This window comes from Vipera ursinii (genome assembly GCF_947247035.1).
Source record: "Vipera ursinii genome assembly, chromosome: 5".
Taxonomy (NCBI): Eukaryota; Metazoa; Chordata; class Lepidosauria; order Squamata; family Viperidae; genus Vipera; species Vipera ursinii.
The window spans coordinates 76,893,704-76,908,290 of NC_139518.1; the positions used below are offsets into that span (position 1 = coordinate 76,893,704).

The window sequence follows — 14,587 nt, forward strand, 5'->3', positions numbered from 1 at the left end:
AGACACCTCCGGTCACCTGATCCATCCCCATGGAAAGAGCCAAGATCTGCTAAAGTATTTCAGACAGATGGCTAACCATCTCTTTGATGACCTCCAATGAAGAGAAATATGACAACTATTAGACATGTGAAGACTGGAAAAAAACCTCCCATCAAACTTCTCTTTGGAGGTTAAATTTTTCGTCCCCTCCTCATCTTTGTAGTTCTCCTCTGATTTCACTCCAGTTTGTCCATTTAAAAGGGGATTGTGCCACACTCCAAACTATAGCCAGCATTCCAAATGAGACCCAATCAAGAGTGAGACTTCTAATGATATGGATCCCACGTTCTTGTTAATATTGTCTAAATAGGTGTTTGCCGCTTTAGCAGTTGCATGATCCTGTCAACTCTTGTGATCAATTAGAATCCTTTTCAAATCCATTACTGCCTGCCAGCTTAGCTCTCCCCAATCCTATACATGTGCTTTTCATTTTTTATCACCAGTTGTGACTCTATAAATTTTAGTTTAATTCCATTGCTCAAGACCGTCTAGGCCTTTTCAAAAAAAATTCTTGTTCTTAATTTCTAACTGTTCTTTCTATTTGGGGTCATTTGTGAGGACATAAAACCTTTTTAAAATGGAAATCACAGTTAGTCCATTAAGCGGCTTTTCCTAGAAAATACTTTTAGGAACAGTGGTTGGTCAACCATGTCTGTCTCCTCTACTTGTTCAGTGTGAATTTAGCATAGCTTAATTGCAGGTATGAGAACAAAATAAAGGTATAATTGCAAAGCTTAAGTTGTTTAACTGAGCTTATTCTTACAGATGTTAATGAGACCTTTGATAAATGAAAGGTTTTCGGATTGTAACTTTTTTTTGATTGTAGAGAAATGTCATTAACACCAATAACTTGAAGGGCCTCAAATCTATTTGCTGTAAGTTATTGATCTTTGGTCACACTGCTTTTAATGTTTTATATCTAGTTTCCTTTGGAGAGTACTGAATAAAATCTAGGTACTACATACTAGAAAAATACAAGTCTCATTATAAATAAATAAATAAATAAATAAATAAATAAATAAATAAATAAATAAATAAAAATAGAATCACTATTTATTTTAAAACACACACAGCTATTTCCATTTGCTATTGTATTAGCCACCACTATGACAGTTTACTTACTGATGCCTTTCACGTCCAAAGGCAAATAAGAAGAAAAGAAAAATAAATTTAATTTCAAAATGCTATCTGTAGAAGCTTTGTGTAATTCACAACACAGATTTCAACTGAAAACAGAATGAAAGCCCCACGGAAATTAGAAAGGTAAAAGAAAAGAGATATTGTCTTCAGAGCACGCATTGCTTACATTTTCAGGCATTATTAAGTATTGGCTTTAAACAGTTAAAATGCATGGTGAAATACATAATAAATTGTTATTTTTCCAAAATATTGTTTTGCTATGGTACATTTAAATAAACATGTTTTAATCAAAAGGGTTTCTCTATACCTTCTGTATCCCTCCCTTCAATGGATTTTTTTTAAAAAAGTCCAATTACTAAAGGCAGCTCTATCCATTTCCTGAGGCAGCCTGACCCAATGGAGCCTGATTAGCACTCAGCTGGAATCTCTGCTGTGAGTATAAAGTTTTTGTACACGTTGAAAATACTATTCAAGTTTCCACCTGTGGAATAATCTACCTTTTTGGCTCATGTTGCATGCAAAAGTTTGAATATGGACTCCTTCCGATTCATATGTGGCATTTGAACATCTTGACACAACATCCAACTACCAGAAAAAACTTGCATTCAAGACATTTTGTCAGAATTTGAATAATACTAGCTTTGGATAGAATTGTGTGCAAGTCTCAAATGGCTATAGGTGTTCTGAACCAGCCCTCTTCCGGCCTTGTAGTAAGGCAAACCCCTATTCAAACAGAAGAGACTGGAGAGCGTCCAAGGCTGAAAAGCGTCTGCCAAGATTTATTAGTCAATTAACAGAACAAGAAACAAAAACACTGGAACTTGAATCCTCAAGCGGAAGGGTTGCTTTCAGCAACCAGCCCCTCCCCAAACACTCCTTTTATTTAGAGTTCAGGGCGTGGTCTCCCTGTGCCTCCTCCCGAGGAGTCCCACAGCCTTTCTTTGTTTGTTCCTGCTCGACTGCCTCCTGCGTCGGGCGTCCTTGAACAGGGCCAGCTGTGGGTCATCATCCTCCGCACTATCGGGCTCACGCAGCTGAGAAGAGGTCCCCGGCTGAGGGCTCTGCAAAGCCTCCAAGCCATCATCAGCCGGTTCATCTTCCACACCCTCCTCCTCCCCCTCATCTGAGTCATCCGATACATCTGAACCGGCTGCCGGACCCACCGGCTGGCCCTGAGTCATAACAATAGGATGGTGATGATTAGTCAAATAAATGTCTATAAAGATTCTCAATCATCGAGGTCATGGTTGTCCCAAAGGTGTTTTCAAAATTTAACTGGACTTTCTTGATTTTTTCCCCTTGATCGTGGATGAGAATTAAATGTTTTCCAAGAAAAAACCAAGCAAGTCCTGTTGTCTTTTGAAAGCATCTTTGAGACATTAGCCAAATAAGCTAACAGTAAACAGCTCAACCAAAGAAGCTTCAAGACCATTCCCACCAACACTGAGAGGGCAAGCCACTAGACGTTTATTACCATAGCGACAGAGGAGAATATTTATCGTTGGGGTCCTTGGTGCTCTCTGAGCTTGGTTGTTTTCTTGCATATGTTTCATTACCCAAACTATGTAACATCATCAATGCTAGTAGGGAGTGGGGTTTGCTTCAATTTATATTCTAGTGGAGGGGTCTTCAAACCTGGCCCTTTTATGACTTGTGGACTTCAACTCCCAGCCTTCCCTATGCTCTAAACAGAATTCATGTGTTCAAGAAGGTGCATGCTGAACCTGACAAGCTATCTAATTCATATCAATAATCAATATGCATATATTAAAATATGTAAAAATATATAAAAGTTTCTGAAATATATTTAGTACATACAGTAGATGATCTCTACTTGGTATACCAAATTGATAGTAATGCTTGTCGTAATTCTCTTGTGTGTTCCAAAATCTACCTACATGCTTCTGCTTACACAATTACCATTTCTTTATCCTCCTTCAATAAACGCAGAATTCCGCCCCCCCCCGTGATGTTCACCACCATGCGGTTGATATTTAGAAGATTATATATTAATTTGCTTAGCCATGATGACTGTAATTTCTAAACTATCAAAATTACACCCTGCATTATTAGCATTTTAAATTTCATTGAAAACTTACATGGTGCTGTCACCCAGTTCCTCGTAGAGATTATTGGCAGGGATGCTTGCTGATTTGCCAGCTGGTAAGGCCATCTGGATGCGAGCTGTCTTTGCACATTCAGCTTGTCTCCTTTGGTGAAATCGCATGGGGAAGAAGTGAAGAGATTTGAAGAGAATCAAAGACGCTCACATTGGTAGAAATAGCCAAGTGGAGAATTCATTAGAGCTTTTCACTGGTAATTGATGCTAATGCTAAGTATTTGAACATATTGCAAACAGAATCAAATCTGGCTTCTTGATATACTCAGTTCTCTTACAATGGAATACTGTAAAAGTGTTTTTGTGCATGATTTGACTACAACGTTCTGGAAAAGCTCCAGTTTTCTAAAATAACTGGGATATTTAATATTGATTTTACCCCCCCCCCCCATTTTCTTAATATCAATGCCAAAGAAAGAAAAAAACCATGCTGGCATTATACAGTAGATAAAACTAGATTATCTCAAAGTTACTGCTAAATTAACAGATTTACTAGCATTAGGTTAATATTCTGGGATTTTAAACCAATATACAATTAGCCTGTGTTTTCCACTTGTCTCCCTAATCAAGTTTATGATTCTACCTTTCACATAAAAATGACATTTTTTTTATCTAGCACAAACACCCGTGTTTCAAGCACATTTTCAATGTCAAGTTTATTTAACTGAAATTTACTAATACTTTTACAATGTGAACATAAACTGATCAATTTTAATATTATAATTTAGGAAGCTTTTTTTCTTAGAATTAAATTGCATTAGATATTAAAACATGTAAAGGGACAATCATCTTTGTTAGGTGGCAAAAAAAATAATCTAAGATTTTAGCACACTTCTAATCTCCTAACCTTGTTTTGGGAAAGCATTACTCTTTTCAATCATTATGTACTGTCCTACTGATCCACGCACATCCTTCTTTTTGAAATCACTGTACACAAACAAAGGCTAAATTTTTGCATATTCATACACAAGGCAAATAAAGTTTAAAAATAATATACTTACTCTTTAAATCTGTTTTGTAATGCAGAATGGTAAAACAGAAATAAGAGAATAAACAGTGAGATTCACACAGAAAAATAATTCAGAAAATTCTTATAAACTTTATATCCTGCAGAACCCATTTTCAGGGTCACATCCTCAATCTTTAATTGGTATACCAGGGCTTTTTTTCTCATAGAACGCTCAGAACGGAGTTCCGGCACCTTTTTTGGATGGAACCTTGTAGGGTAGGCAAGGTGGGCTGTATGACATGTGTGAGTTCCGGCACCTTTTTCTTTTACAAAAAAAGCACTGGGTATGACTAACCAATTAGTCAATATCCTATTATAGATATTTTAATACATTAATAAGATATCTTTAATTAGGTGACCTCTAATAAAAATAGCCATTTAGTTGCAATTAATTTTGTGATAACTGCTATCCAGCCACCATCTTACAAAAAGCCCCCCTTCCTTTGAAAGAGCCACAAAATAATATACCTTCTAGGGGCAAGCTAAAAAGAAGAGAGATTATTTTATTAAAACATGGATTTATGCAGGTTTAGTAGATTAAACCTAACAGCAGCTAAGTGTTAACAAAGGAGTAACCTGATAGGTTATTGTGAACTAAAAGAATCTTACATTATTGGGAAAAAGAAAACTTCTGGAATGAGCCAGATTGGTTGCATTAACATTATTGCTAGGGTGGTGCGATGGCTCAGTGGTTAAAGACACTGAGCTTATAGCCTGGGTTCGAGACCCAAGTGTCTCAGAATGGTTTAAGTGCTCGTCTTCGCCTGCCTCCTGCCCATATGTTCGAAAACATGTAAATGCGAGTAGATAAATAGGTACCACTTTGGTGGGGAGGAAAAGGCACTCTTCAGATGGTGCTTTCTCATGGCCTTTGAAATGGAAATAAGTGACGCCCCCTATAGTCAGCAATGACCAGTGGAGTAAAATCTGCAGGAAATCCTTTCCTTTTCTTTCTTTCCCAGGTGCTGGTTTTGATTTTTAAAACCCTCCATGGCATGGGGCTGGGTTATTTGAAGGACTTTCTTTCCCTGATTACATCTGCTCATCCAATCAGATCTAACAACAGAGGCATGTTACAGCCCCGTCTTTCCAGGAACTATGCTTGGTGGGTCCAAGGAGGTGTATCTTATTTTTGGGAAGTCCCTCATGAGGCCTGGGGTCTCAGGGGAGATGGTTGTGTTGCTGATCAGATTTTGTGTATATTTATTGTGTGTCTATTTATTATGACTGTGTTTGCTTTTATACTTTTTTTTTGCTATGTTCAAGTCAGGAAAATCCTGAAAATTCTACTATTCTTCTCTATGGCCTTACTTAAATAATGACATGATAATGACATGATCATTCATTCAATGAATATTCAAAATTACAATGCTGCTGAATGGACTTAGAATTTGTGCCTAAAGTTACAGCCCATCACATGATAGCAGTCTGGGTACTTGGAAATCCATTTGCACTTATGAGCGATTGCCAAGTGCCCTGCAATCATGTGATTGCTATTTGCAATCTTTCTTGCTGGCTTCCCCAGAAAGTCAATGGGAAAACCGGCAGGAAATGTCACAAACTGCTGCCATCTGCCAAAAGGATTTCCTTTAGTTTCTGAGGGCTGGCTGAAAAAGATCAATGATGAAAAACAATCAGGATTGTCAGTCATGGAATATAACGGCTTGTCCACAGAACCACACCACCCTCCAATTCATATACCTGTAATAAATAAACTCATGCACAGCCTGCACCAGGCTTCCCAAGACCTCTCCCATCCTGCTGAGGCACCTTGAACTCCTTACTGTACAATGCTGCCTCACCATCCTGCTTGGATTTCAGCAGGGAGAATTTCCAGCTCTGGAGCACATAGATTTGTCAGGGCCTGAAAATCCTCCTTGCCAAAATCCAAGCAGAATAAATAGGCAGTGTGTTAAGGTAAGGAGTACAGCATGTCTTGGAGAATGTGGGAGGCTATGGGAGGGCAGCATGAGTTGAGGTTGGGTGCTGTGGAGAACTCTGGAGCTGAAAACCTTCCCTGCTGAAATCCCATCAGAGCAGGGGGACAGTGGAGTATGTTAAGGGTGTTAGGTGCATCAGAGGGGTGGAGGACGTCCTGGGAGGATCAGCGCAGGCTGTGACTTAGTTGGGGGTGCTGTAGACAAGTCTCTCTACTCTACAGCTAAAAATCTTCTGTGAGAGAACAAAGCAAGATTTTCAGTCCCTGAATGGAGAGACTTGTCCACAGCATGGCCCTCCCAAATTTGTACTCAGCCTGCCCTAAGACATCCTAAGGCCTCATCCACCCCACTGAAACACTATGTGTCCCTTACCTAGGATATTGTCCACTCATCAACCTGTGAGATAGCTTAACAATGGCAACCTGGACTGCTGAGATTGCAGTCATTGAGTGAAATGAACATATGATGATTTTTTTCACCCAATGACTCAGATTTTGGTCCCATTTGTAGTGGTAAGTAAGCCCTGCCTGTGCCAGGTGGGAGAGATGGTTCAGTGTATCTGCTGTCATATTTCAAATCTTGCTTATTCTTTTGCAGTGCTTCTCATATGGAATTGTTATCCTTTTCTTCCTTCTAGTCAACAGTTGTACGTTTCATTTCTCTGTATTCAATTTTTATGATCAGATAATTCCCAAAATTCAGGTTAAGATACTGTCTTTACCTTAACAGAGCAATAATATTTATGCTTTTGAAATAAACATGTGCAAAGAGGCATAATAAGGAAGAAGTGAAACTGGAGGGAAATGGTTTGGTTTGAATCAACCAAATAATCTAACCCATTAAAATAAGTGAAGTTCAGTCATGACAATCTTGACTGTATATCATACTGAACAAAATAATTCAAGAGCCCTTGTCCTCAGTTAACATCCTTTTGTTCAGTGACCATTCAAACTTGTGACAGTGTTGAATGGTGAAACTTCAAAATTCTCACCATTGCAGAGTCCTTCCAGTTATACGATTATGATTTGGACACTTGACCCTTAGCTGCAGATACATGATTCCTGATGTTTCCCTGAATTCTTCCCACAAGCAAAGTCAATGGGGAAGCTTGCAGGAAGTTAATGATAGCAACTGGGACTACCTTTGCTAAATAGCAAAGTCACATGAAGTTGCACCCCATCACCTAGTAACAGCAATTCCAGTCCCAATCGGCACCATAAACTAAGGACAACCTGTATAAGGAATGGGAAAAACCCCCAGTAAGATCTGTTTGTGTAATTAATGTGAATAATTGATGCTCACTGAAAAGAACAACTAAAAACAAGAGTTGGCACCTAAAAAGGTGTTCTCTCTCACACATGACTTGGGTTGGCAATTACTTTTTGAATTAAACCAAATCCCTCAAGATCTCATGACGATTGCTAATCTCCTACCCGAGACTGTAGGAGGTATCACATGAGAACACTAGAATCATAAGTGATCCTGTGCAAGGATAACCAACATCTCAGAGAAGACTGTCATTTTTTTTTAAAAAATCATTGTTTTAAAACAACTATATAAGGTTTATGGGTTTCAGCAGTGAGTACCTTCTGTTGAATCCTTCTACTTTCATCTTTGCTACATAAAAAGTGCTAGGCAAACCAGAATAAAGGGTGCTTGTATACTTACTGTCTGTAGCTGACCATAACTATTAAAATAGCAGGCATGCAGCAAAGAATGATGATGACAGCCAGAGCCAGTAAGGCTCCTTCTGTGTAGCCCACAGCTTGTGCCTGTTTTTTGACATTGGCCACCACATCTGGTGTTCTTATTTCCAAAATACGTCCTCCTTGCCCAAGGTATGGTTGAAATTCTTTATTGATATCCAGAAGCTTGCCATCCAGGAATCTTCAGTGTTAAGAGATCAAAGCAAGAGAAAACAGTAAGATCAAGCTAGCCTCTATTCTTTTGTGAAGGCTGAATCGATATTAAAAGGTATTAATAGTCTTCTCCTCCCCCTTCCAGCTTTTTATTTGTCCACCATGGTTCCTCTTCTCTCTGTGCTTTGTTTGATCTGATTTTCATTTGAATTGACTGAAGGCAGTAGAGTTGTTTACAGTGTGCCATCTGTGATGATAGACACAGCTTCATAACAAAACCACACTGGTCATCTCAAACAGCAGTGAAGATGATGGGTAATTTTTAAAAACCAGGGACAATAGAACAAAAGAGTATAAAATAGTCCTGGAACAAATCTATTGGAATCATAATGTTGAAAATGTGAAAAGCGATTCTATTGCTTTAGAACAAAATTGCTCCAACTGTTCAGAGACAAGGTTACCAACCACGAATACAATAAAAAGAGCTAAAATGGTGTACTGTTGCAATTAGGCTCTATATTACATGAGTCAAAGTAAGTAATGTCAATTAAACTGACCAATTCAGGTACAATGAAAAGTGAAAAACGTTCTCTTACATAATGCTTGCATGTACTGAATGCCATTTATACTAATTAAGAAAGTGAAATGTCCTTCAGGGAGTTGTAATACTGTCTCTTTAAAATTTTATAAGCAATTTATCTACAAATCTCTATTTCTACAGTTTTTATAGCTTATCTGTGCTTATTATACTCCAGATGAAATGTGACATAAAGTACAAAATGAGATGAAGGTCTTTTAAATTTATTTTAGGAAGCTGTCTCAGAAGCTGTCCCTCTTTGGATAATTTAAGTATTTTTTAATAAAAAATTCTGATAGTTCCTTTGTCCTAGTACTGAGAATGAAAAAAAACAAAACCACACCATTCAGGTCACAATGTGGATATCATTGGCAAACTATTTCACTCAACATACAGTCATTCTGAATATCTACAAATATGTATGTGTATGTATGGATACACACACAAAAACACAGAAAAAGGTTAAAGCTTTCTGGACCTGTAAAAAGGTTAAAGCTTTCTGGATCAAAATTTGGTGGAATATGCAGAAGATATTTAAGAGAAGGATAAAGTTTTCTCCGCAATTGTTCTTGCTGGGTATTATTACTGACACTACTGTTGTGGACACTAAGTTGATGTTGAATTTAATTACGGCAGCAAGACTTTTAGTAGGGCAATATTGGAAGAAGGAAGAACTGCCGACTATAGAAGAATGGACTCTAAAAGTTTCCAACCTGGCGGAAATGGCAAAGATTTCGGCGTATTTGAAGGACCATTCGCAACAGAGATATATTGTGGAGTGGAAAAAATGGATTGATTATATCCAGAATAAATATGGGACTAAAAAGTTTCATTTAGCATTTGAATAAGTATTGATGTGATATTTATATTGCTTGTAGTCATTTTACAAGAGTTAAAGTGCGATAGACTTAATAACTCATTGTTGTTAGCATATGGTAGATTATGATTGTTTCTACTTTTATACCTTGTATTTAGCTCTGGGAAGTCGGGGAGGGGGGAAGGGGAGGGAGGGAGGGTTGGGCCGGCTTGGGAAGGGGTGGGTGGGTTGGGAGGGGTTTTCTTTTGTTAAAGATAAAATGTATTGAAAAACTTTTCAATAAAAAAAAACACAGAAATCAGTGGAATTCTTTCTTCAGGAAGTATACCTGGCCAAAAACATTAGACAAAGTAATGGAGGTTTTATCCTGGATGAACCTTTTTTTATTAGTGGGTTAAGCATCCATCACCAAATACGGCATGCCAGTTTTCCATAACTTGCTGCCCTTATCATGATCCATAATGGATAACTCTAGGTTAAGACAGCTATAAGTTCTTGAGATACCAACGCGGCTGACCATCTTTATGAATTAGAGCTGCTAGATAGGTAAGAAGGTGCAATAAATATCAGAGGCTTCTTTTCCAAGTTCAGTTTGTACAAAGAAGCAGCTAAATATGATCTAGAATGGCATGGAACTAAAGAATTACACAAAACTACTCAGTTTCTGTCTAACAATTATAACACTATTTCCAATCAGTAGCTTAAATCAACACTCCTATTCAATGGAACTGGTTGAACTGGCTCCTTTTCCAAGGGTTATTTTTTCTTAAAAGGTTTTCCCTCGCCTTACCAGTGAACACCTTGTTGTGTCACGTGGGGAGGGGAATAATCTGAGTCCCCCTGATCTTGGTAGCAAGGGTCAAGATGGTGGCAGCAGTGGCACAATGGACATTGTGCTTAGATCACATTGTGCTGCCATTTTGATTTCTGTGTCTTTCATTTTAATTCGTATGCTTCTCTTAACTCACACTCAACCTATTTTGGAAAACTTTGGCAAAAGGTTTAAATGTTTGTTTGTTTGTTTGTTTTAAAATGTGATTTCCACTCTTGATTTGCAGGCAATAATAGTTTGGATAAAAAATGGCTTGCTTAAAATCAGAAAGCATAGGAAGATGTGAATGAAAAGAAAATATGGAAATTCAAATCTCACTCACATTCTAACTTTTTCAGTGTTAATGTGGCGCCGATTACAGCACATGGGTTTTTTTTAGTCTAATTTTTACTGAAATTTTACAAAAATTTTACAAAGTTTGAGAGAAATTTTGTTGGAAATATTAATTTTAATTTTTTAATTTTAATTTATTGAGATTTCTATACCGCCCTTCTCCCTGAGGGACTCAGGGCGGTTCACAAGGCATATATAAATAACAATACAAAAATTAAAAGAAAATTAAACCAATGCCCAATTAAAATACAAGAATGATAAAATAATAAAAACCTATAAAAAACCCATATACCCCCATCAGGCCAGACCCGCTAATTCAAATAAATGGGTCTTCAACCCGCGGCGGAAGGATCGGAGGTCCGATGCCGTCCGGAGCTCAACCGGCAGTTGGTTCCATAATGCCGGAGCACCCACAGAGAAGGCCCTCCCCCTGGGGGCCACCAGTCGACATTCCTTGACCGGAGGCACCCTGAGGAGGCCCTCTCTGTGGGCACGCACAGGGCGGAGGGGAGTTGACGCCGGCAGCAGGTGGTCCTCGAGGTATCGCGGACCCATGCCATGTAGGGACTTAAAGATCATAACCAAGACCTTGAACCTTACCCGGAAGACAACTGGTAACCAATGCAGCTCACGGAGCAAAGGTGTAACATGGGAGTACCGGGAAACTCCCAAGACAACTCTCGCGGCTGCATTCTGTACCAGTTGGAGCCTCCGAGTAGTCTTCAAGGGAAGCCCCATGTAGAGAGCATTACAGTAGTCTAGGCGAGAGGTCACAAGCGCATGAGTGACCGTACATAAGGCCTCCCGGTCCAGATAGGGCCGCAACTGGCGCACCAGGCGAACCTGGGCAAAAGCCCCCCTAGTCACGGCCACTATATGATCATCCAGAGTGAGTCGTGAATCTAGGAGGACTCCCAAGTTGCGAGCCCTATCCATATGTATTCATTGAATAGGTTTTACTGATTTCAGCTAAGGCTATTTTCTGAGTAAAGATGATTTGGTATGGATGCAGCCACAACATATACAAAAGATGGCAGCCACAACATATACAAAATCTGCTTCATTCATGTAGTTGCAGACCCTGCATGGACAATTTCACATCTTCTTTAGGAGACCACAAAAACCCTGTGGTGTAATCACTGAGTTTTCACTGGGATGTGTTGTAATTGAAAAGTAAGCTATAGTATAGGACAGGTAGTCCTTGATTTACAACTGTAACGGAGTCTGACAATTACAGACATAAACTGTAATGGTCACAAAATAGGCCATCATTTGACCAAATCCATTTTTACCAACTTTTTTGTGGTGGTACTTAAGTAAATCAGCATAGGTTAACTAACCCCATTGTTTGCTATGGGCTGTTTTTTTTTTGCTGGAAACTGAAAATAAATGCCACTTTCTGGTAAAACCATTGTAAAATTGTCAGATGACCATGGGGTCTATAAAATTGGGCTGGTTGCGGAATGCCCAAATACAGTCATGTGACTGGAGGGAGGCTGGCATCAGAAGTTTGAAAGTGGGTCATAAGTAGTTTTTGGGGGGGGTTTCCTTGTAACTTCAAATAGTCATGATTTGGCTGATTGTAAGTCAAGGACTACCTACAGTATATAATCTTGAGAAACTTTATGGTGATTTTTTTTTAAAAAAACCATATCTTCCAAACGGAACTGGTTAAAGACTGTATGATAAAGTGGTCACAAAATATTCAGGAACCAATTTCGTTGGACACCTGGGAGATAATTTGGGTTAGAAATGTTAAATTTACTCAGGCTCAAAATTTAAGAGAAAATTTTTATAAAATGTTTTATAGATCCTTTTATAGAATTTGAAATTGTATTATGATGCGGTTGCCTTGACATGGGTTAGTGATTGGCTTAATTTAACTAATAAGAGAATACTTCATCTTGAGGGTTGGGATTTGGTATATGGATGGCATGCATATTTGCTTTACGATAAGAAGGTGGACAGGGCTTTTAAATCCCATATTCTTAGAAGTGCTTTATTGCGTGTCTGGAAAAAGTATTATTATAAGTTAAATTATAAAATACCGATTTGGGGAATTCCTGGACACGCGATAGAGGGCGTATCTATGGGAGTGAGTTTGGATATGGTTTCTTATAAGGAATTACTTAGATTGGAAGGGAATGATTGGCAACTTAAATTATTAGATGAGTTAAGACAAGAAAACATAAGTTACTCTTGGTTTCAATATACCCAATTGAAAGCTAGGTGGAAGTTAGATCAAAAGGTTGGCATCACAATTACAGATCAAAATTTAGTAAAACAAATTAGAGACTTAAATTGTGCACATATAAAGAGGATATATAATGCTTTAATTGAATTGGATTCGGAAACGGAATTAGTTAAAGATTGTATGATAAAGTGGGCACAAAATATTCAGGAACCAATTTCGCTGGACACTTGGGAGATAATTTGGGTCAGAAATGTTAAATTTACTCAGGCTCAAAACTTAAGAGAAAATTTTTATAAAATGTTTTATAGATGGCATCTGGATCCCAAGAAGTTGTCTAACATGTATCCTAACTTACAGTCTAAATGTTGGAGATGTGGTAGTTTAGAAGCCACCTATTTTCATATGTGGTGGACTTGTAGAAATATAAAAGCTTTTTGGATTAAAATTTGGTGGAACATTCAAAAGATTTTTAAGAGAAAGATAAAGTTTTCTCCACAATTGTTTTTATTGGGTATTGTTGTAGTTTGTGATGTTAAAGAAACTAACTTGATGTTGAATATGATAACGGCAGCACGGTTACTGGTGGGACAATATTGGAAGGAGGATAGTTTGCCCTCTATAGAAGAATGGGTGTTTAAAGTTTCGAATCTTGCAGAAATGTCTAAGATTTCTGCTTATTTGAAAGATCATTCATAGGAAAGATATATTTCAGTTTGGAGGAGATGGATAAATTATATTCAGAACAAATATGGGACTAAAAAGTTCCATTTAGCTTATGAGTAGATTTTAGTGGGATATTGTTATTGGTACTTTGTTTGTAGTTATGTTAAAGGGGAGTTAAAGCACATTATGAATTTGGTTAATTGTATATTATGCATAATTTTTATTTAGAATATGATTATTGTAACTATAATCCTGTATTTAGCTCTGGGAAGTGGGGGGGGGAAGTGGGCGGGTTTGGGGCGGGAGGGATTTGGGGATATATTGTAAAATTTTGTTTTTGTAAAACTCTTTAATAAAAAAACCCATATGATGTGGTAGTAGTGGGAATGAACCTCACTGTCAAATAGCTTTGATATTAATAATTACTGTGCAAGGAAGTTTAAAAAAATGGACAAAATTTAGAGAACTCAAGAAGCTTCTTGGATGAGAAGCGAAACATCTTCAAGGAAAAATAAACTGCAGTTACCTTTTGAAAAAGCACCCTTGGGACAACCATGACCTGAATTACTGAGAATCTCCACAGACACTGAGAAAATATATCTTACATTATACAGCGTCTTGTCACAAATCTCTGCTTTGTCTTGTTTTGAAGAAAGATTTTCATATTCGTTTAAAGTCTAGGAATAGTCGTATCACAAGGGACATTTTATTATTCCCATATTCTCCTTTCTGTCAAGACACCATTCCTTGAAAACAAGTCTAGGAGTCAGAACTTCCTGAGGGACATAGAAAAAGCAGCTGAAAAAATCTCTTTGTTTTTCCAGAGCATCATGCTATTCTTTGGAAATTATCCTGCAACTGTACAATGGGGCAAAAGGGTGACTGAGAAACTTTCAAGGCTTCTCATCGCAGGATTAAATAAAGGAAAATCCCAGCTGGAGTTAACTTTTGAAATTTGGAAATACATCCAAACTTATAGGAACCAAACCACTGGAGATTCCCTGCCAAACGTAAAATATGCTAATGTTTTGGACTAAAACTTTCTCTTTATTTCTTTTCTTCATT

At 37.9% G+C, this 14,587-nt stretch overlaps 1 protein-coding gene across 1 annotated transcript in view; it reads right to left on the reverse strand.

Annotated features, from left to right (window-relative positions):
* The window catches only part of PCDH15 (protocadherin related 15), a gene marked incomplete at its 5' end in the record, with an annotated part of 427,034 nt that overhangs the window by 39,836 nt on the left and 372,611 nt on the right, over positions 1-14,587 (reverse strand). Inside the window, 2 exons of the mRNA XM_083364768.1 lie at positions 3,279-3,389; positions 7,916-8,134. Coding sequence (XP_083220894.1) covers positions 3,279-3,389; positions 7,916-8,134 — 330 coding nt within the window. The remainder of the gene's footprint in view (positions 1-3,278; positions 3,390-7,915; positions 8,135-14,587) is intronic.